Raw genomic sequence first — 22,630 nt, 5'->3', positions numbered from 1 at the left:
AAGTTAGCTAGCTGGCTAATAGGCAGTTACATAGATAATAGATAGCTAGATAGCTAATAGCTAACCAGCTAGATAGCTAATAGCTAGCATATAGATAGCAAAGAGATAGCTAGTTAGGTAGCCAGCTAGATAGCTAGTTAGCAAATAGATATGTAGCAAGGTAGCCAGCTAGCTAGCTAGCTAACATCTAACATCTAGATAGCGAATAGATATAAGAGTGTAATGTCTCCTTCCATCCCGGTTTCATGGCTAGCATTACAAACAACCCCAAAAAAGAAAACAACTTTAAACATTGAGTATGTGAGAGTGAAACAAATATACAATGTTTATATCAACCTTTTTGTGTGAGAGTGAAACAAAGATATTTGGTTGTCAACCTTTTATTAGCCAATAAAATGACAATTCCCTTTGTACACACATTAGGAAACACACTACTCATACATACAAGTTTTTTTTTCAGGCATCTCGTCGCAGTCGGTCAGTATATGTAACACACTGAAAAGGCAAATATAGTTACCACAATGAAAATGCTGATACGATCAAAAGTGTATATGCTTCACGTTGTCACAGATTATAGTCATTTCATTTTTGTGCAATGCAATGCCATATGAAGTCGAAAATACTGTACATAACAATGACCAATCATGGTCCCGGGACCAGCCCAAGACTTTTGCTGTTGTATTTAATGCAACCGTGGCACACACAGCTCAACTTCTCCCTAACTGGACAGAATTAAAGGACAACCGATGTCTCCGGACAAGTTGTGTCCATCATTTGTAAAATGGCTTCAAATGACTTCTACTGAGCGTATTTGACAAAGATTCCAGTGCATATAGCTAGATTTCACGTTTTAAGACTGGCGCCGAATATTCCGGAAGTCTTGTTTTTGAGTTGGTGACGAGTCCTCACCCTACGTCACTGAAGGAACGCCCCTGACCGAAAAAAGGACACATTGTAGCAGTCCTTCCATCACGTCAATGCCTTCGGCTGTACTTGGTTGGTCTGAAAACCTCGTGTAGGACCAAAAAAGAAGCAGAAGAGGGCGAAAAAGCTCCATGTAAGGAATTAATCAGCCTGTGGAAACGGGCTGATTAATTCCTTACACGGAGCTTGGTCGCCATTTTCTGCCTCCTTTTTGGTGATACATTTCCTCCCAATGTTGCCTCAAAATGAGAAATTCTTTGATTGATTGCAAACATGTATGCTTTGCTCTTCAGAACTATTTGAATCATATTCATAACTGGATGAGTAACAAGAAAGCATATTCTCCGAATCTGAAGCCATTGTTTTGATTCTCCAGCAAGGCAAGACGTCTTGGGGTGACGCCACAAACAAGGGGGCGGGACTTTCTGAAAATGCAAAATTCGCATCTCAATTTTGTGCACATTTTGGACGCTTGAAGTCATTTTGATTGGTGTTTTGCATTTGACTAAAAATATCAGCCTGCGTGTTTTGTGTATTTTAGATGCTATCAAACGTTTTTCTGATGTCAGTTAAGAAAGAAAAAAGTGACGTCGGTTGTCCTTTAATTGTTACTCTGCCCAAATGTATATCAACGGTGTATTTTGAGAACAAATTTTAATTGAGGTAAATACAAACCCTAAAAGAATGTCTGTACTGAAGAATGGTTGATTCTGACTGTCAATATCAATCAAAATCATAAATTGCACGCCATATCAAGCAGAAACACAGATGAGAACTCATTGTTTATCATACCATCCACATATATGGTTCTGTGGAATAAAATACACACAGGGTGCTGATAAAGCGCTGGTTAGACCTCTGGCAATGTTTTTTCCCCTTCCACGAGGGGACAGCATTTGCCTTTTGTACAGTCGCCCCCATTTCAAGCTCAGATAACTCCAGACCCATATAACTTAGGAATTAACTCATTTTTTTCCGATGCAAGAACAGAGTGTAAGGTTTCTTACGCTGCATTGGATGTTTAGAGAAGAATGGATCATCCGAAATGACGGTTTGCACAGATGTAAGAGATGTTTTATGTCTTGATGGTGAGAAACAATAATGAAAGCCAATAATTTAAGCAACGATCAAAAATAATCACTCTCACACGCCTTATGAGCGGGCGATGATAAAACTTATTTGAAGGCTTTTTTACCATCGCTTCCAAAATCCATATTGTGGCAGTAAAATGGAAGAATGAGGAAAACGTGACAAATAATCACCGGCATCATCAGCAGCATGTCCGCTGAGACTCTGATTCTTGCCGTCCCAGTTTGACACCTTTTCCTGATGTTCCCCTGGCACCCTCTATGATGGGAATCCGCTTACCTGTGAGGAGAAACACACACGTCAATTTATAACGTGGTAATTACACGGGGACAAAAATGGTTTAGGTGCTGATAAAGTGCTGGCCATGGCCTCTGGCAATGTTTCTTTCTTTTCCACAAGGGGGCAGAATTCCCCCCTTTTCCATGTTAGTGCTTTTTTTTCAGCTTCAGCTGTTGTTAGAGCACTACAGTATATAAACCAATATGGATGTATTGCATTGTATTTTGGAGAGCCGCCCTCATTTTCAGCTCATATAACTCCAGGCCCATATCATTTAGGAATTAACTCTTTTTCTGATGAAAGAAGAAAGTCTAAGGTTTGTTACGCTGCATTGAATGATTATGTCATCCTAAAACTCTGGAATTTGAGTGACAATGACTAAACCCCTTACACTGGAGTGGACACATTTTTTGCGCAGTCAATGGCAGTCAATGAGTTAATTGTCCTGAGATTGGGCCCTGACTCACAATTGGTATTATCGCTAATGTGCTGCATTCGTGGTCTTTTTGTTCTCTGCAAGTCTGAAGGAATACTCACTTATCTCTCTAAACACCTCGTTGATGTTAATGGCGTTCTTGGCACTGGTCTCGACAAATATGGCATGGATGGAGTCAGCGTAGTCCTTGGCGTCCTTCTCCAACACTTCCCTGCAAACGGTGCGTGCCAAAATGGTTATGTTTCAACACACACGTACACACACACACACACACACACACACACACACACACACACACACACACACACACACACACACACACACACACACACACACACACAGTCTCCTAAAGCTTGAGAAATGTTGTTGATGTTTAAGGAGTATTTCACTGTTCAGAAAATATTAATGGGTAACTGATAAGCAGAAGGCGAGCCTGGAATTGCTGATTATTATTCTCTTGACTTTCTTCTCATCTTCGCCCAAAATTCACATTTGTTTTAATCGCTTGCACATTAATCTAAAAATGTACATACATAATAGGGATTCTCTAACAAGATCAGACAAAAGTTAGAACGTTTGACAACAAACTTATGAAAGCAGAAAAGCCGAGTAATACGCCGGGGTCCAGGCGCAGTGACCGGTCTGAAATTTCCGCTTGTTATCGTTTATTTATCATTGTAAATATTGTACGGCATACTACAACTTTCATATGGGAATTGTAATCATTTATAAAGGCAGCTATTAGCCAAGGTTGAATGGTATGAAACTCAAACTGGCGTCATTCTTTGCCTTTTGTCACTTTTGGTTGATTTTTGTCCGGCAGATGCCATCGCACGACAATGATAAAAACGATGCTAACTACCCTTGAGTCTCGATTCCAGGAAAGATCCGTGCCACGCGCATGCACAATTCATCTAACGGAAGCTAACAGCTAGCACTGTGTCGATCGCCCGTTCTCATGTTTTGAATTAACGTCGAGTAGAGTACTTAGTATTTTGGCGATTTTGGATTAATTGTTTTGATTGGAACCCCTCATTTTCATGATTAACCCGGAATGGGACAATAAAAACCATAGTTTCGTTGGCAAGTATGCGGGTGCAAGGGCCTTTCGCCCACTATTTTCAGCTAACATTTCTACTTCCACTTGAGACAAATATTCAAAACAGGCCGTCGTTTGGGGGTACGTTATGCCTAGACTGGATTTTTCCCTTTTCTCAAAGGCGTCCTCACCTGGCGTCCGACAGATCACATTTGTTGCCGGCGACCGCCACCACGATATTGGGGGGGCCATGTTGACGCAGCTCCTTTACCCAGTTTTTCAAAGTTTGGAAGGACTCCTGCCGGCAGGAGAAAACACGATGTATTGCACATTGACGGCCTTATTCTACGGGTATCTGAGCTCCTATTGTTAAAAAGCAAACACTCAAAAGACCGCCATTGCTCCCGTCAGTTTTTTTAAACACACGCAAGCGTTGCATAGTCACCAGCGCTGTGAAATCTGGCGTCGGTGGAGAAAGCCAAGCCGGCAGTTTCCCTCCTGTTTCCAGTTGTTTTTGCTAAGCTAGGATAATTGGCTGCTAGCTGAAACTTTATAGTTTACAGACAGATGAAATTAAGGCTTTGGTAAAGCTTCAATCTTTCCTTCCACAGAAATACAAACAAAAACTGTGGGAAGGATGTGCCACTGCCAAGTACGTCGATCTTTTCATGGTTCAGAACAAACAGCCACACACCTACTGGATCATTTGGTCAATAAATCCAAGTGTTATTGACAGAAATCAATCAAGAAGAAACTACACTCCCTGCACGAGAACGGAAGCAATACCTCTTTCGTGATGTCATAAACAATGATGGCCGCTGCGGAGCCTCTGTAGTACATTGGTGCCAGAGCTCGAAACTATGGGAGACAACAAGAAGAAAATCCATGAAAAGACAGACAAATCTATCATATTTGTGTATATGCCGGGGAGCTAAAATCACTAGTATATAGCTGGACTGCTATTCATTTTTCCTCTACTACCTCGACCGGGAATTGTGACGCACGATGCTCTAAGGACAGAGGTTGGGTTTCATCCTCCTCTCTTATTATCTTAACTGCAGCTGACGACCGTAAAGAAGATAAATCCCCCAAGGAAGAGAAGGACGATAAAAGGTGAGGTGCACGATCAGAGGAGAGGACAACGGAGGGGCCACAGCGGGACAAGAAAGAGAAAGGCATGTGCAGAAATGGCAAGTCCAAATAAAACAAGAATCAAATGAGAGAGAGGTACCTTCTTCTTGGTTGTCTTTGAAAAGACAATTAAGAAACGAATTTTTAACATGAGTTTCGTCCCTTCTGTGTATGGCGAAGAAGACTAACTAATCACTTTTGTCACGATACTAGTGCAGCGTGTTCTACCGGAAACAAATTCCTTGTGTGTTCTACATACTTGGCAATAAAGATGATTCTGATTCTGATTCTGATTTATTCAGCGAATCAATTTCTGTTTGACTCTCAGAAAAGGAAATGTTGCCCCCTGCTGGAAATAACGCAGAGTTGCACTTTTCCAAGTCAGCCCATCCAAAATGTGCAAGCGTGTGTTTAGTGATTTTAAAGTGGAGTGCTTACATACCTATCAATATATACGTTTTTTTTTTATCATTTCAAATAACGGCGTTGATGAAATGATTTGTCTTTCCCCTTTTAATTTCCATTTTGAAAACTTTCCATTTGAACAGGGGTAGGTGAAGACCCAATACTCATTGCATGCAAACACGCACGCGGCTGAAGACGAGATGGAATCCGGACTCATTTCATTGGATAAAACTAGCAAGGCTGCAAGTGAAAGAGACAAACCCGTTCTTGTCCTGCCGTGTCCCAAATGAGGAACTTGTGCAGTTCATTTTGGTATTGCGCCGTCTTGGTCATAAAAGATGCCCTGGCGATACATGACAAAACACACAGAAGAAAATAGAAGCCTGATTTCAGGATTTCAACTGTTTGATGATTCAAAATGGACTTCGTGACGAGGTGCAAGCCAATGATTAACTCAAGGGAAAAATCAGTATCAATCACAATCCGAAATAGAATACAGAGGAAACATGTACTGTACTATGTACTACAGTACAACTTACCCAATAGTTGGGTTGATGTTTGGATCAAAGCTGTCTTCGACAAATCTCCACACGATACTTGACTTGCCGACACCAGTGTCCTACGGAGAAAATACAAAAAGTAGAATTTGTGTAGGCTGACAACCGGTTCAGGGTGTCCTCTGCCTACTGCTTTCTGGAAGTACTTGTGATCAATTGAAATGACTGTAATTTAGAATCATTCTCAGAAAATTGCGCTATGCTTGATTAGCCTATTTAATTACACATAAGGAATTCGTATTAACATGCAATAAACATTGAAAAATGAAAAATCGTTACTTTTTTTTTACTTGATCGTATTTTTTGGGTGTCCACGTTTTATTTAAAATTGCAACAAGTATCTGCCCGTTTCTACTTGCGTACTTTTCAAAATGCAAGTTTAACGGGAAGGTAAAAATCTATAAACAGCAAAATAAGTAATTCGCAAACTCCTGTGCTTTGCCACTTTTGTGACTTGTGAATACTTGCATTCATAATAGATATCGACAATTAGATGGGGATTGCATCGATCTACTAAGATTAGCATAAACCGACGAAGTCCATTTTAGAAGGCAAGTACAACAACACATGGAAATAGTGGAGCGTTGATGAAAAAGAATATCTGATGACTTACCCCCAGAAGACAAACTTTTAACTCTCTTAAGGCCATGACTGCTTCCTGATTTACATTTACTTGATCTTCATTGGCAATGTTGTTTTTTCCCCCACCTCTCCTCCTTGAGCGAACTTCTCTTCAATGTTTTTCAAGGCGACACCTGTTCACTCCGTCGGGGGTGGTCACAAGTAAAGAAGTAACTGAGAGTTAGCTAAAGGACCTTGTTGGCCATGGTGAGACGATTTAATTGCGAAAAGCAGGCCAGCTAAAAAGCGAAAGTAGCACATCGCACTCCGGTCTCCATCTTGGAACTAGGGAGCGCGGTCACGTGACACGGCCAGCATTTTTTTGGTGCGTCTTTAGTCAGGCTGACTGAGATCCCCACCAACACAAAAGCCCCGAACGAAGCCTTCCCTCCCTTCCCTTCCCTTCCCTCTCTACCCGCTCGGCTCAGAGTTATGTCGACTTTGCACCCAAGCTGATTATCGCAATCTGTTTTCAAACGAACAACGTTGACCGACCGCAGGAAGTACATTCAGGAAGTGCTTTTTCTTTTTTTGTGTGTGTATTTCTTTGAGTGACAGCTGTGCTCCTGGTGACAGCCCATACGGGACGGCAGCCCGCTGAGCCGAGCCGAGCCGACCCTAAACATGGCAGGTAATCAACCCCCTGTGGAAGTCGATCTTTTGTGTGTATTTGCCGTTTAGCCCTACGATTTGGCGACTAAATTTGCCGCATTACGATTGCTTGCGGTGGGCTTCAATAGGGGGGAAGTGGCGAGTAAAAACGCTGGATCGAATGCCGTTAGCAAACTTAGCAAGAATGATAGCCAATCGGCTAACAAAAGCTGACCGAGGATGTCGAAATGACTCACATTGTGGAGGCATGCGACACCACAACTAATCCCTACGTAGCGATATCCACGTAAAATAACACTAACTAATACATTCGCTTCTCTCGAATGAATTTAACAGCTAGTAGTCGCCTTCGCAAAGGCTAGCGTGTTGACCTAGCTAACGTTCGCTTGAATGCTAAAGTCATTTTCAGACAACAAGATGAGTAATATACACAAATAAGCCCCGTGCCAAGGCCAAGTATTTTACGCCGTCATTTATTTTACCGACAGTTCAGTGGGGTTAAACAAAACAAAACATACAGAGTGTCAAGACCCCCAACGCAGTGTTTCCCCGCGTTGAAATATCAAATCTTGTGCGACTTGTTTTTTATTCGAAGCACATTCCCAGCTGGAAAGAAACACCTTTCCTTTCTTCACACCTTCTGCTCTCTTCGTCACAAATCGCGCGTTTGTCAAATCACGCAACGAATGAACAAATCCTTTTTGTTTGTTTTTACTCATCTTACATATTAATGTATTTTTATTCCATTCTGACATTGTATTCAGTAGTTTATATTTGAATATGGATACGTTTGTGTGAGCATTGTGGCTGTGATAACTTAATCTCCTTTACTAGTATGCAATGGATCCCTCCTTCCATCAAGGAATAATAATAATACACTAGTGCTGTATGCCCATGTTATTAATAAAATTAGGCAGGAACATTATTCATAAAAACCGGGAGTCGGTATTGTTAAGGCTTATGTACCCTATTTTCCAGCCAAAAGCCTTGATTTTCTTCAAAAGATACACCTGCGCCTTATGCGGAGGTGCATCTTCTGTGTGAAGTAATATTGAGCCACAAAAGGTCTCGCAACTACTGTCAGCAGTAAACCTCAGCTTCTACTATAGCGCCTTAGAATGTGGTTTGCCTTATACAGGTAGTATCCGACTTACGACCACCCGTACTTACGACCACGACCTCCGGACCCAATTTTTAAAAATTGAATTCTACGCCTGGCACCGCAACGCGCGAGCAAGCCGGCAACGCGTACGTAATTTTGGCCAGCATCTCACTCTCGCACAGCAATCGACCGTGTGATGGCACCAGAGAGGAGGCGTTTGCGAGGCATTTCGCCTCTGAGTCTCGATTCAACATTTTGAATGGATTTTGACTTACGACCATTTTGACTTATGACCGTTTGGGCGGAACGGAACTCGGTCGTAAGTCGGATCTTACCTGTATTTGGAAAACTTTGATGTATTTAGATATTATTTTTGGATAGCTTTTTTCATTCAATGAAGATGCGCCTTATACTCTGGTACGCCTTATACATGGAAAAATACGGTAATTTTGTATGCAGGTTGTATAATATGGGAAAAATAAATACCAGTCCTGACAAATATTAAGTTGAAATGTATCCTATCCAAGTTAAATAAAAACGCTGCTTAAATAAACACTTGAAAAGATTAAATGTGACTGCTTTAGTACCTTAAAAGTCAAATACAACTAACTTCACATGCATCGTGCACTACAATAAATAAAGTCACTGTAACATGCACAGTTTGGCTAGTTATTTGCGTGATTTTTTTCCCATAGTTTTAGGGTGAGCCTGCGCACAACTCGCCATCCTGTACCACACTTTGAGAATCGCTCATTTTTTTCAATCGAATCGATCTTTCAAAAGCTCCTTTATACTTGTACTGTGAGTATCAGAGTTCAATAGCTTGCACACCAAATGAATATTTCAGCAGGCTGCTCCGCCATGTGTCATGATCACAGACCGTCTGACGCTGTTATTTTAAACCGGTTAATTAGGCGGAATAAGAGGGCATCTCGTAGTGTGACTAACATTCCAAGTCATGTAGCTCACACGCTCGAATGCAAGACTTCTGCTGTGGTAACGTCAACATGAGTGTCACATTTATGGAAAGGACTGCTTTAAAATAGTTAGTAATGGTTTATATTGAGATCCAAATCATATTCATTTTAATAGGTTTTCATTTTTAGACTTTTGGATAATAAATTATGACTCAAATCAGGTACATTCAGGAATCCCATTGTTGTTGCAGAGAAATAACTGTATCAGGCGGGTTCAAGTGAACTATTTCCGCTCTCATAAAATCAATAATATGGTGAAAGTATTATTAGTACTGCTTCTCTTTCTCTGGGTAATTTATTGCTCTCTCTTTTGGGCTGGATCAAATTGATTTTTTTTTTAAATATAAAAGAAATACCTGTTCCTGCTTTTGGTTTCGAATTTGTTTACTGCCTGGTCGTCGACAATTTAATTTGCGTTCACAAAATGATGCTTTTGTTTATTTATTCTGCCTGGCCTTCTCTTACTTGAGGGAAAACCTTGTGGCCATGTCGCCAATTTGACCGGAAAAGAAGTCATGTTTCTGTAATGATTTCCCCCTTCACATATTTTATCTTTCCAGGTCTATCTTTATACTTTGAAGATGGCCATGACGATCTGGACGATTGTGAGTACTTGCCATCACAAAACAAAAGTTGTCCTATGAGAAGAACAATATTGTTTGATTCTTTCTCTTCACGTAATGTGACTACCGTATTTTCCGGTGTATAAGGCGCACCTTGATTTTCTTCAAAAGATGACCCTGTGCCTTATACACAGGTGCACCTTATATATGAAGTCATATTGAGCCTCAACAGGTCTCGCAACTAATTTCAGGAGCCACCGACTCCATTTGCCCCTGTAGAAGAAGTTGTCCGTAACCCCAGCCTCTACTATCGCACCTTATATAATGTGGCGTGCCTTATATTTGGAAAACTTTTATAAATTATATTTCATATTTGGAAAATGTTTTTCATTTGTTGAAGCTGCGCCTTCTAGTCCAGTCAAGTCAAGTCAAAATGGTCGTAAGTCGAAATCCATTCAAAATGTTGAAGAGAGACTCGGAGGCTAAATGACCAGCAACTCCCCCCAACCCCTTTTGGTGCCATCGCACGGTCGATTGCTGTGCGAGAGTGAGATGTTAGCTGGCTGGCTGGCTGGCTGGCTGGCCAAAATTACGTACGCGTTGCCGGCCTGCTAGCGCCTTGCGGTGCCAGCCGTAGAATTTGAAAATACACCATTCATTGCACCTTCTACTCCAGTGCGCCTTATACACTGGAAAGTACAGTATTTCTTGACAAACCACAACTTTATTACCACATTGTTTTACTTTTCATTTAGTGGTGGTTATTCTTGCAATGTCTTGCAATTTTATTTGCTGTCTATGTTTTAGTTGGATTTGACGACTACGGTTCAGAGTGCGATAGCATCCGCATCACGGCCTTCCTCGACGCAGGCCAGGACAACCTGACTCCACTTGGGAGGCTAGAGAAGTTCGCCTTCAGTGAAAATGTCTTTAACAGGTAAGAGTTTAGAAGTGAGGAAAAAAAAAAACATTTATCAGCTACCGTATTTTCCGGTGTATAAGGCGCACCCAAAAGCCTTGAATTTCTTCAAAAGACGGCCGTGCACCTTATATGTGACATCACAACAGGTCTCACAACTACTGTCAGCAGACTCTATTGTATCGCCTTATATGTGGTGTGCCTTATATTTGGAAAACGTTTATCTGTTTCTATACAATGATACCTTGGCTTACGAAGTTATTTGGTTCCCAGAAAGTGTGTGTAAGGCAAAAAGTGATTATTCCAAACATTAATTTCCCATAAGAAACCATTAAAATGAGAATAATCCGTTCCCAGGTCCGCATAAAACATAATTTTCAACTAAATAAGCCTTAAACATACACATGCAACACACAACGATTCACCATCACGTTATTTATGTGTTTTCCTTCTAATTTCGCCATCAACATGGACCAACACGAAGTTTTCAGACCAAACAAAGTACCGCAAAATGCATTGAAGTGATGAAAGGACTGCGACAGTATGTCCTTTCTCGGTCAGGGGGCGTTCCTTCAGTGACGTGATGTGAGGACTCGTCACTAACTCAAAAACAAGACTTCTGTAATATTCAGCGTGAGTCTTAAAAGGTCAAACATAGCTATTTGCGGTGGAATCTTTGTCAAATACGCTCAGTAGAAGTCATTTGAAGCCATTTTACAAATGATGGACACAACTTGTCCGGAGGCGTCGGTTGTCCTTTAAGTGAATTTCTGCATTCCAAGGTGAAGGCTCATCGCATACTTGCGCAAGCTTCACACAATAAGCAGAGTATTGACATAAGACTGAGGTTTGTTCCAGGCTGAATGTGGCTTCGCAGCGACAATATTAGCCAGCGGTTGTTATGAACTTATTCGTGTCGTGCACGTTAGCTAAAATAACAGACACAAAAACAAGTTTTGTTGTGTGCAACAAGTTTTAGCTGTTCGCAATGAGCGTCCGTCCGTCTGCGCAATGTATCAAGACCGCCATGCCCTCAAAAGCTGTCGGCAGGTTGACTAATCCGACTTCCCTCTTGCATTTCAGACAAATCATGGCTCGCGGGCTCCTCGATGTGCTCCCCGAGTTCAGCGATAATGAAAATGACTTCGTCAGTGTCATGGAGACGGTTGCCAGAATGTCAGAAGATGGAGGTACACGCCTTTTCCCCTTTGTAGACACTGACTGCTTTCGGTACTTCACTTCACGTGCCGTTTGGATCTCAACTGCCATTCCCAAATTTTTCTCGGGAATTGAAAAGCAATTTGTTTGGGTTTTGGTTTTTCTTGCGGGGGGTGCTGATAAAGCTCTGGTCAGACCTCAGCAATTTTTCCCCTGCCACAAGGGGGCAGCATTTGCTTTTTGTCCATGTTACAGCGTCAGCTGTTGTTAAAGCGCTACATAAACCAATGTGCATGTATTGCATTGTATTTTGGACAGCCGCCCCCATTTCTAGCTCCGCTAACTCCACACCCATATCACTTAGGAATTAACTTTTTGTTCTGATGAAAGAAGAGAGTCTAAGATTTCCTATGCTGAATTGAATGTTTATGTAGTCCTCAAAGTTAATATTCGGTGGGTCCTGGAATTGGAGTGACAATGACAAAAACCCTGGCACTGGAGCGGACACATTTTTGCACATGGTCTGGCAGCGAATGAATCAAAGTGCGAAGCTCACACGCTGACAGTATTGCACACACGTGTCTCGTCAGAGCCGACGGTGCGAGCCGAGCTAATGGAGCAGGTCCCAAACATCGCCATGTTCCTCCACGAAAGTCGGCCCATCTTCCCCGCCGCTTTCTCCAGATACTTAATCCCCATCGTCGTGCGATACCTCACCGATCCCAACAACCAGGTCGGATTCCAAACGACTGTTTCCCCTCCCCGGTGTCTCAAGAAAGCCTTGCTTATGCTTTTGTTCTCTACTTTATCTTCCAGGTGCGAAAGACGAGCCAGGCGGCACTATTGGTGCTGCTGGAGCAGGGCCTCATCTCAAAAGCCGATATGGAGTCCAAAGTTTGTCCGGTTCTGCTGGACCTCACCGAACCCAGCAGTGACGACGATTACAAGATTGAGGCAGTTGCTGTGAGTCATTTTGAGCACAATCATGTTTGTAGGTTTGTAGGTAACTTGCTGCATCGGTATTTTTTCATGTTCTTTTTTACGTGGTAATAGTTAGGAAAAAAATTGCTTCAAGGACAACCCATACCATTTTTTTGTTTCCTAACTGACATCAGAAAAACGTTTTATAGCATCTAAAATACTCAAAACACGCAGGATGATATTTTTCGTGAAATGCAAAACGCCAATAAAAATGACTTCAAGTGTATGATTCAAATAGTTCTAAAGAGGAAAGCATAAATGTTTTCAATCGATTCAAGAAGTCCTTCCGTATCAATTCGAGGTGTCTGGACTCCAATGTAGCGCCCAGAAAATGCACAAGATGGCGCACAAGCTCCGTTGGAAATGGGCTGATTTGTCCGCTGGGAATTTGTGTCAACTTACACCTTCTTTATGCGCGTTACCGCAATTGGCTGCGACACACAACGATTCACCGTCACGTTATTTATTTCGCCATTATCACAGTGTTTTCAGAGGAAAAAAAGTACCCAAAATGCATTGTGTGTGGCTTTCTCGGTCCGGGGCGTTCCCTCCGTGACGTCACTTAAGGCATCGTCATCAACTGGAAAACAAGACTTCCTGAATATTCAGCGCAAGTCTTAAAGCGTAACATATAGCTATATGCGGTGGAATCTTTGTCAAATGCGCTCAGTAGAAGTGATTTGAAGCGATTTTACAAATTATGGACGCAATTTGTCCGGAGGTGTCGGTTGTCCTTTAAAGGGTGTACAGTTTTCTGTGTTGTGAGCTCGGGTTGGCTGTTCCGGTAACTGTCTGTGAAAGCGTCTGCACTTTTTGAGTGGCTTTTCTTTCCAACTGTATATAAGACGACGAGCTTTGAACAGTTCACTTAGCCTACGCCCGCCCACACAGAAGCAGACCTCGTTTTCCGATCGCTTCTGGCACTTTCTGTGGCTCGTGATTTTTGTGGATATGCGCTTTCATATCCATTTTCCTGGAAAACGTTTTCTACTGCGGAGGCCTCAGCACATCTTGAGCCACGTTGTGCCTTTGCGTGTGTGTGTTCAGATCATGTGTAAAGTGGTGACCATGCTGAGCAAAGACACGGTGGAGCAACTCTTACTGCCACGATTCTGCGACCTGTGTAGTGACGCCAGACTCTTTCAAGTGCGCAAGGTAATTAACACATTTTGGTTTTTACATTTTAACTCAGTCACTGCCAGACGATGTGCAAAAAAAGTGTCCATTCCAGTGCCAGGGTTTTCGTCATTTTCACTCAAATTGCAGGAAACGCAGAGTATTGAGTTTTAGGACTATATAAACATTCAATACAGTGTCAGAAACCTTAGACTCTCTTCTTTCATCAGAAAAAGAGTTAATTCCTAAATGATATGGGTCTGGAGTTATATGAGCTTGAAATAAGGGATTTCCAAAATACAATGCAATTCATACAGATTGGTTTATATAGCGCTTTAACAACAGCTGAAGCTGGAACAAAGCTCCAATGTAGAAAAAAGGGAAATGCTGCCCCCTTGTGGAAAGGAAAAAAAAAACATTGCCAGCGGCCATGGCCAGCGCTTTATCGGCTCCCCCGTAAGAAAAACCAAAACCCGAACAAATTTGGAAAAAGCGCTCCACGTCACACTTTTCAATTCCCAAATATATTCGGGAATGGCAGCGAATGAGTTAATTTGGAATTTAGAGGCCCAAATCCCTGTGGAAGCTTTCAATCCCCACTGACAGGTGCCAGTTTTGAAATGTACTCATGCAAATATTTATTCTTTTATTTTTTGTTTACGTTTAAAGGTCTGTGCAGCCAATTTTGGAGAGTTTTGTTCAATTGTGGGTCAGGAGGCCACCGAAAAACTACTGGTAAGGAATTTTAAAACAACCCCCCCTTGCCCATTTGATTTTGTGCATTTACAATTTAATGATTATACATTTGAGTATGCGCATTCTTGATGATGAATATCAGTCAAAATAGAAACAAAAGATATTTTCTGGTTTCGTTTCACACTTGATGGCTGGCAGAGACCAAATAGTGTGTCTACAAATCACGTTCTTGACGGGTTCTAACCTAGATTCCCAAGTTCTTCGACCTGTGCTCGGACAGCCTGTGGGGCATCAGGAAAGCCTGCGCCGAGTGCTTCATGATGGTCTCCAATTCTACGTCGCCTGAGGTGCGACGTGCAAAGTTGTCGCCGCTCTTCATCAGCCTCATCAGCGACCAGTCCCGCTGGGTAAGATGGAAAACACACTCTTACCGTGTGTGTGTGTATACATAAGAAAACCAACTACTGAATTAGATAAACTGTATTGAATGACATTTTAGATCACAAAAAAATGTGCATTCAAGCAAAATAGCGACTAAAATGTGCGTTCAATATTTTGATTTAGGTGCGACAGGCTGCTTTTCAGTCTCTGGGCCGTTTCATCTCCACTTTCGCCAACCCAACCAGCGCAGGCCTCCACTTCGATGTTACCAGGTGCACGTCAGACGGGTAAAGCAGGGAACACACATACCGATTTGTAACCTCTGAACTTCTCACGTGGCGTGAAACCAATCATTATGTATGTCCTTTTATGTTGTGTACTTGAAATGAATAATGTAGTACCACAACAGACCTATGAGAGGTAGCGTTGTACCAAAGGGCAGTCAGGCTGTTGGAAAATACAAAGAAGAAAGTGGCTAGGTTTACAAGACAATACATATTAATTTCTTTTTTTTCCATGTTAGCGCTTTGTTCCAGCTTCAACTATTGTTCAAGCGCTACATAAACCAATATGTATGTATGTATGTATGTATGCATTGCATTGTTTTGGACAGCCGCCCTCATTTCAAGCTCAGATAACTCCAGACGCATATCAATTAGAACCCCCCATAAGACAGCATGGTGCAATTAAAGAAAAAAATCAAAAATTGGCGAATTATGGAGGAAAAACACATCCTTGAATATATCCTGCACTTACGAAGCGGATAAGTTTGAACATTTGCACTCGACAGATGAATGTTTGGGAACCTTTTAGCATCCTTTAATTTGTCATTCCAGCGACTGCTCCTTGAACTCCCTCAATTGCGCCGACATCAGCCGCCGCACGGAACGAAGCACGGCTCACACGCCTCCCAACCAAGATGGCCGTGCCACGCCCTCGCCCGAGCACGTGCCGGCGGCCGAGGACATGAACTACGACCACCGCGACGGCCACGGCTTGGCTCACGGAGAGGCGCTCGACAACAACGGCAGGAACGCCAAAGACGCCACGGCGGCGGATGACGACTTCAACTCCTTCCATTTTTGGAGGCCTCCTCTGCCGGACATCAGCGGCGAACTGGAACTGCTAAGCTGTCAAATGGGGGACATGATTGACAAGAAGGAGGAAGGCGAGGAGGAGGAAGAGAAAGGGGAGGAGTCAAAAGCAGAAGAGGATTTCCAAAGTCTTCCCGATTCCAAGGCCAAGCCCGGTAAAAGCACCAGCGACCAGATCCAGATGGTCTTGGACTGTTTGCTGCCGCACATGGATGACCCCGATGTCCAAGGTGAGTCCGTGCGCAGCGTGTGGAGCAACGATGAGTTATCGGGGATGCGTGTGGGGCGGCCATTGAGCCATTTTGGAACGCCACTGTGCCAGCACCACCGCAAGCTAATCCATTACGATTAGCGCATATTGCTACGTGATCCTTCTGTTAAAATAGCTAAAGAAACACACAATTGAAAAGTGTTTGTTTTGCTTCAGAGGTTTTGACTTTGGTCGCCTTAGCGATATCTAACCGTAATCACCCCGCATTTGTTTCGCTGCGTTCCAAAGTCGCGGTCGAGGATATTTTGGGCTTTTTCCGCACTCTGCCGGAAACTGTCGAAAAGGGCTAATCGAATATTCATTTACCCATGGTGCATTGCAGTATTTACATCCAACATGGGAGGTTAGAACTTGAGTAAAAGATGTTAAAATGAGGCAACAAACAAATCTTTTTTCGAATAAGTCTGCGGAATTTGTTGCAGCAAACGGCCATTCATGATTGCAATTTAGTGGCTAACGGGAATGATTTCAGAGCTGTTGCAGCACATTGGGAATATTAAAAGCAAAGAAATGCCGACACATGTGAGAAATATTGTGCTAAATCTGTTCTTTTTGTCGTCGAATCTCAAAATAGCACAGGGTTGATTGTGTAGTCGCTCAAAATGTTTGTAGTTTATCTTTGACTTTGACTCTTTTAGAAACATAGATTTTGACTCAAATATTGTTTTGTTTTTTCATTTGGAATTTCAAAACAACATGCTCCAATGAATGTATTTTGGTTTATTTCAATCTGTTTTGTATACTTTCCCTTTTCCAATGTGGCCCCTTGTTTAGACACAAAGGGCCAACTGGACGCCTTTTTTAATTTCCCAGATGCATTATCAGAGTCTGCCGTTTCCCAATTGAAGCCGTCCTGGCCCCGTTTATTCCTGATATCGTGTCAGCAAGCTTCACTGAAGAATGTGGGGAAAACTGCTTTGTGTTGCCATGCCGACTGAGCTCTGCCGTTCCCTCCTAGCTCAAGTCCAAGTCTTATCCGCGGCTCTGAAAGCGGCTCAGCTCGACAGCCCGTCCGACGACAGCCCGACGGAAAACCAGCCGGCCGAGGCCGACGCCGATGGCGACGGCCCGCTCGGCGAAAGCAAATCGGCGGAGGTTCGGTCCCAAGCCGACGAGGTTCTTACCGAGGAGGAGCAAGCGCCCGAGAGCCACCCTGTCAACGAAACGTGTCCGGTCCAGGAGCAAGGAGACGCGGAGACACAGACGGAACCCCCGGAGGATGCCCGGGCCTCTCCGCCTGACTCCCCGCTTCTGGTATCACTCAGATCCTTTAAGATGAAGATGAACATGGAAATGGAAATGGAAAGGCGTCCCCTTAATCCCCGTTGGTTGTTCTTCAGGTCTCTGAACTCATCGAAAGTGTGGACGAAGAGGGCAAAGATGATTCGGAGTGTAAAGATAAGCCGAAAATCCAGGTCGGTGCTTCCATTTCTTTTCATTTGATGGTGATTGGCCATCACGGCTCCAACATTTGCTAACTGTGCTACGAAATCAGCAGTGTGACTAGCTAGCTTTCTTGCTAGCTAGCAATTTTCTATCTATTTGCTGTCTAGCTCCCTAGCCAGCTATCTAGCTAGCTATACTGTATAGCTATCTGGCTGACTGGCTAGCTTTTTAGCTGGCTAGCTATTACCTATCTATTGGCTAGTTAGCTTTCTATCTATTTGAGTTACCTCCGGGTTGAGTGTGGGTTGCTCACCCGCAAACAATCTTATCCTGTGACTGTACAGTGACCTTGAGAGTTTTGAAAGGTGCTTATCAATCAAATGTTGTCATTATTCTTATTAACGCGTCTTGTCGGCCCGCAGAATGTTATCCCCCAGCAGCTGCTGGATCAATACCTCTCCATGACGGACCCGGCGCGGGCTCAGACGGTGGACACGGAGATTGCCAAGCACTGCGCCTTCAGCCTGCCGGGCGTGGCGCTCACTCTGGGCCGACAGAACTGGCACTGCCTCAAGGACACCTACGAAACGCTGGCCACCGACGTGCAGGTAGGTGCAAAGAAACGGGATGAATAAATGGATTGAATCATTTCACAGCCTGTTCACTGGTAAATAGTCAGCGAGTTAGTGACACAAACTATCCATTTTTGTTCCTCTTCTTTAGAATAGAGTGCCATGTGGTTCCAAATGAATTACAGCCGCCATCCCCCGTTTTACGCTGTCCATGGGGACCAGAACCACAAGCAATAGACGAAAATCAGCGAAATAGAGTTATATCATAAGACCCCTTGTGATAAGACAGAGGCGGGGCTGAGAAGATGCGCAACCAATCCACGTGGCTGTAAATTATGGGATATCATGCTGTCATTGATCGACGTCAGCGCTGGGAACCTGAAAAAAAAAAAAACATCCGCGATGCATCAAAACCGCGATAATCAAGCCGTGAAGTAGCAAGAGATTCCTGTAGTTGCTCAAATATGATGACCTCATAACTGCCGACTTCAGTTTTATCGTTTTAACGCAATACTGGTGCTCTTTCGGAGGATTATCTTGCCGCAAAGTCCAGATGTTTTGGCTGGAGTGTTGAGTGTGATTTCCAAGTTATTAAAGCGTCTGCCTCGTCCCACGCAGTGGAAAGTGCGGCGCACGCTAGCGTTCTCCATCCACGAACTGGCGGTCATCCTGGGCGATCAGCTGACGGCTGCCGATCTGGTTCCCATCTTTAACGGCTTTCTCAAGGACCTGGACGAAGTCCGCATTGGTGTCCTCAAGCACCTTTACGACTTCCTCAAGGTATGACTGGAGCCCTCCATCGGGGAGACAGTGATACCTCAGCTTACGAACGCTTTAGCTCACCAACTTTTTGCCTCACGCGCATGTCGTCTTGGCTGACTCAACTATTGTAAAGTTCTCCGACGTGTTGCTGTTGTGGTTCCAGTTGCTCAATGCGGACAAGAGGAGAGAATACTTGTACCAGCTGCAGGAGTTCATGGTGACGGACAACAGTCGCAACTGGAGGTTCCGATACGAGCTGGCCGAGTGAGTTTGTTGATTCGCTGACATTTCCAAGCGTGGAGAATCAACCTCCTTCCTTCCTTTGCTCTGCCGCTTCCCTTCTAGGCAGCTGATCCTGATCATCGAGTTGTACAGCCACTACGACGTCTACGACTACCTCAGGCAGATCGCGCTCACGCTCTGCTCTGATAAGGTCTCGGAAGTCAGGTGGATTTCCTACAAGCTGGTACGTCACTTTTTTTTTGCCACCGGAACTGTCAAGGCTCTTTGCTTTCGCGGTTTGATAAATGGATCGACTGGACGGTCCTTGTGTCCTAAATAGGACATCATGGTGTGTGTTCCGCTGTCTTGTTGTCAGGTTGTGGAGATCCTCCAGAAATTGTACTCGAGCGGCGCTGATGATCTCGCTGTGAACTTCATCAGCGTGCTGACCGTCAGGTTCTGCCACTGTCCCAAGTGGGTGGGACGACAAGCCTTCGCCTTCATCTGCCAAGTGAGTCATTTGCCATCCAAATCATCATCATCATCATAATCCATGTCATTTCTAAGCGCCTTTCAAAACTCTCAAGGTCACTTTAAAGTCACAGGATGAGTTTTTCTGTGGGTGAGCAGCGGCGGCGTCACACGCCAGCGTTCGCTCAACCCCGGAAGTGACTCAAATAGATAGAAAGCCAGTCAGCTAATAGATACCGAGTTAGATAGCTAGCCAGACAGATAGCAAATGGCTAGCTAGGTAGCTAGCTAGATAGCATTTGAAAACCTAACTTGACCTTCTTTCTTTCAAAGCATGATTTGGACGTGGAAGCACAAACCCTAAAAGTGGCTTGAAAGGCTACTGAGAAAAGCCAACACTGACAGCTAATTGATAAATCGTGTTCTTGAAAAAGGCGGCGTCTTGGCCTCCTCATGCGCTTATAAATGCTGGGGATAAAGACGTCGCTGATGATTACTGGAGGGGTAATAAATACGTAAATAAATAAACAGGTAATCAAGCAGCATCAGGAGGGTTGTTGTCTGAATCACGCAGCACTTTACAGCCTTAAAGTGTATCTTTTTTTGTGGAATTGTAACATATCCAGCTCGCTATTTGCTATCGAGCTGGCTAGCTAGCTATCTATTAGCTATATAGCTATCAAGCTGATTTGTAACAGTTAACAAGGAGACAGAATGAGGTTCAAACAACTAGCTAGCTATGTGGATAGCCATCTATTAGCTATATATTAGCTAGCTAGCTTTCTATCTATTTGAGTTACTTCCGGCTTGAGTCAACGCTGGCGCGTGTGTCTGCCACTGCTCACCCACAGAAAAACCGATCCTGTGACTGTAAAGTGACCTTGAGAGTTTTGAAAGGCGCTTAGAAATGACATGGATGATGATGATGATGATGATGATGCTGAAATGTAAGTTGGTTGGCGGTTGCAGGCGGTGGTGGAGGAGGACTGCATGCCCATGGATCAGTTCAGCCAGCACCTCCTGCCCAGCCTGCTAAGCCTGTCGTCCGACCCGGTGGCCAACGTGCGCGTGCTGGTGGCCAAGGCCCTGCGACACAGCGTCATGGAGAAAGGTATTTTGGACAGCCGCCCTCATTTCAAGTTCACATAACTCCAGACCCATATCGCTTAGGGAATTAACTCTTTTTTTTCTGATGAAAAGAAGACAGGTTAAGGTTTCCAACGCTGCATTGAATGTTTATGTTGTCCTAAAAGTCGATATTGTGTGAGTCCTGGAATTGGAGTGACAATGACAACAACCCTGGCACTGGAGTGGACACATTTTTGCACCTCATCTGGCAGGGAATGAGTTCATGATTGCAATTCAGTGGCTAAAGGGAATGATCACAGAGCCGTTGCGGCACATTAGAAACATACAGATAAAGACATTTGTTGAAGTAGACACATGGAAGAAATATTGTGCGCTTCGTCTTCTCTGTAATAGCGTCGAATTTCAAAATAGCACTTTTAAGGCAGACATTTTGGAGTGTGGAGGGTAAACGAGGCGCCGATTGTCGCTCTTCATTGCTCGTGCTAAGCTAAGCTAACCTGTCTATGTCAATCACCCTCTCGCCCTCGTGTTGCGTTCAGCTTACTTCAAAGAGGCGGGCTGCGCCTTGTCGGACGAGCTGGAGGAAACCTTGCTGGCGCTCCAGTCGGACAAGGACAGGGACGTCCGCTTCTTCGCCAGCCTGGACCCCAGCAAAAGCCTGACTATGGAAACAGCCCCCATCATTTAGCTTCCGGAACGTCCCGCCACCCGCGCTCTTCTTTACCAGCACACCCGAATGGGAGCCACACACCCTCCCGTGGTGGGATGCCACACCCAAGAGAAGTTTTCAGGAAATGAGCAGGACTCAATTGAGTTGTTTTTTTTTCCTCTTCTCCGCACTAACAAGCTTGACTCTCCAACGCTAAGCGCGTGCTTAGCATTAAAGTCATTTTTTTTCTTCCATTTTTTTTTTTTTTTTTTGGGGGGGGGGGGGTATTTCTGGGCTCCTTCTTGGGGTATCTTAATGGAAGAGTTGGCGTCTATCTGCCTTGAGTCTTTGACGCTCGCACTAACTCAGGGGGACTCAAGCTACTTGCCGCCATTTCTGACCCAAACTCCTCAGTTTACCAAAACAAAGAAAAAATGTGACGTTGACGAAATACCTCCGGGACACGGCCGCCCGCCCTCCGTCAGGCTAGCCGATTAAAAAGCATCCTCACAATTTTCAACATCCTCCCCCACCCTCCAAAATCCCCTTTTTGCGTGTCTAGTCTCTCCTGTGGGCTCTCAGTGGATCTGATTGAGCGCTTGTACAGTTAGCACAGCGAGCTCATACTCTGTCCACTCCCTTTGTGGCGTTGAAGGCTTCTTCCTCCATTTTTAAAACCTGCGGATAAATTATGACATGATGGAACCAAGGCCAGTTTGATATTGAGGCGCCCTTGTCGGTCCTTGTCATTTGTAGACGTCTTTTTTTGTTATTTCCTCTTTCATGATTACCTTCATTGACTTAACTTGAGAGCTAATTTTGTGCATGTACATGTCGCAATCATGGCGGCGGCGGCTCATCTCGTATGTCAAGAGTTTTATGTTGTCCATCTCCATTTTTTTTACGTAGTAGAACAGTTAATATATACTGTACATTTTATTGGAAATTATTTTTCTTCTCAATTATGCACCACTGTTTCAAAGATTTTATATCCTAACTTTACAAGATTTGCAGACCTTTGTAATATTCAATGGTTTCTTTTTAAAAGACCTTTTATGTCATGTTATTTTTAGTACTCTGTAATTAAAATGATGAAATTTGTTTTTCCCGTGTTTTACTGATGAGATA

The 22,630-nt window shown here is 43.7% G+C and overlaps 2 protein-coding genes across 3 annotated transcripts; one reads left to right on the top strand and one right to left on the bottom strand.

The window, feature by feature from the left end:
- Positions 1 to 104: 104 nt before the first annotated feature.
- rab22a (RAB22A, member RAS oncogene family) lies at positions 105 to 6,773 on the bottom strand. Its single transcript, XM_089010870.1, has 8 exons — positions 6,474 to 6,773; positions 5,843 to 5,922; positions 5,565 to 5,646; positions 4,554 to 4,625; positions 3,959 to 4,065; positions 2,830 to 2,939; positions 2,187 to 2,292; positions 105 to 1,349 (listed from the first exon to the last, which is right to left on the bottom strand). Exons 1-7 carry the CDS (start codon positions 6,507 to 6,509, stop codon positions 2,195 to 2,197), a joined length of 585 nt encoding a protein of 194 aa, XP_088866996.1. The 5' UTR covers positions 6,510 to 6,773; the 3' UTR covers positions 105 to 1,349; positions 2,187 to 2,194.
- A 95-nt stretch (positions 6,774 to 6,868) lies between these two features.
- On the top strand, positions 6,869 to 22,603 carry ppp4r1l (protein phosphatase 4, regulatory subunit 1-like). Of its 2 annotated transcripts, none has more exons than XM_089010864.1 (20): positions 6,869 to 7,112; positions 9,733 to 9,777; positions 10,543 to 10,672; positions 11,738 to 11,844; positions 12,403 to 12,545; positions 12,629 to 12,775; positions 13,841 to 13,948; positions 14,579 to 14,644; positions 14,854 to 15,012; positions 15,170 to 15,258; positions 15,823 to 16,310; positions 17,310 to 17,605; positions 17,692 to 17,766; positions 18,160 to 18,345; positions 18,928 to 19,089; positions 19,235 to 19,335; positions 19,417 to 19,537; positions 19,670 to 19,804; positions 20,734 to 20,875; positions 21,393 to 22,603. In XM_089010864.1, the coding sequence occupies exons 1-20, from the start codon at positions 7,106 to 7,108 to the stop codon at positions 21,539 to 21,541; spliced, it is 2,856 nt and encodes a 951-aa protein (XP_088866990.1). In that variant the 5' UTR covers positions 6,869 to 7,105; the 3' UTR covers positions 21,542 to 22,603. The 2 variants fall into 2 exon arrangements, with proteins under 2 accessions (XP_088866990.1, XP_088866989.1); XM_089010863.1 differs by having other exon boundaries at positions 15,170 to 15,273.
- The last annotated feature ends 27 nt before the right edge of the window (positions 22,604 to 22,630 follow it).

Source organism: Hippocampus bargibanti, linkage group LG12 (genome assembly GCF_051943395.1).
Source record: "Hippocampus bargibanti isolate YZ-2025 linkage group LG12, ASM5194339v1, whole genome shotgun sequence".
NCBI classification, from domain to species: Eukaryota; Metazoa; Chordata; class Actinopteri; order Syngnathiformes; family Syngnathidae; genus Hippocampus; species Hippocampus bargibanti.
The sequence above is the reverse complement of the archived record's forward strand: the minus strand, read 5'-3'. Positions and strand labels throughout refer to the sequence as shown.

Excerpts from the sequence above, each read along its gene's own strand:
- rab22a (XM_089010870.1), bottom strand. The coding sequence starts at position 6,509 with ATGGCCTTAAGAGAGTTAAAAGTTTGTCTTCTGGGG. Across the intron at positions 5,647-5,842 it reads AACATCAACCCAACTATTGG|GGCATCTTTTATGACCAAGA; the intron begins GTAAGTTGTACT and ends ATGTATCGCCAG. Across the intron at positions 2,940-3,958 it reads TGTGATCTGTCGGACGCCAG|GGAAGTGTTGGAGAAGGACG; the intron begins GTGAGGACGCCT and ends CACCGTTTGCAG.
- ppp4r1l (XM_089010863.1), top strand. Across the intron at positions 12,546-12,628 it reads TCACCGATCCCAACAACCAG|GTGCGAAAGACGAGCCAGGC; the intron begins GTCGGATTCCAA and ends TTTATCTTCCAG. Across the intron at positions 18,346-18,927 it reads CGCTGGCCACCGACGTGCAG|TGGAAAGTGCGGCGCACGCT; the intron begins GTAGGTGCAAAG and ends CGTCCCACGCAG.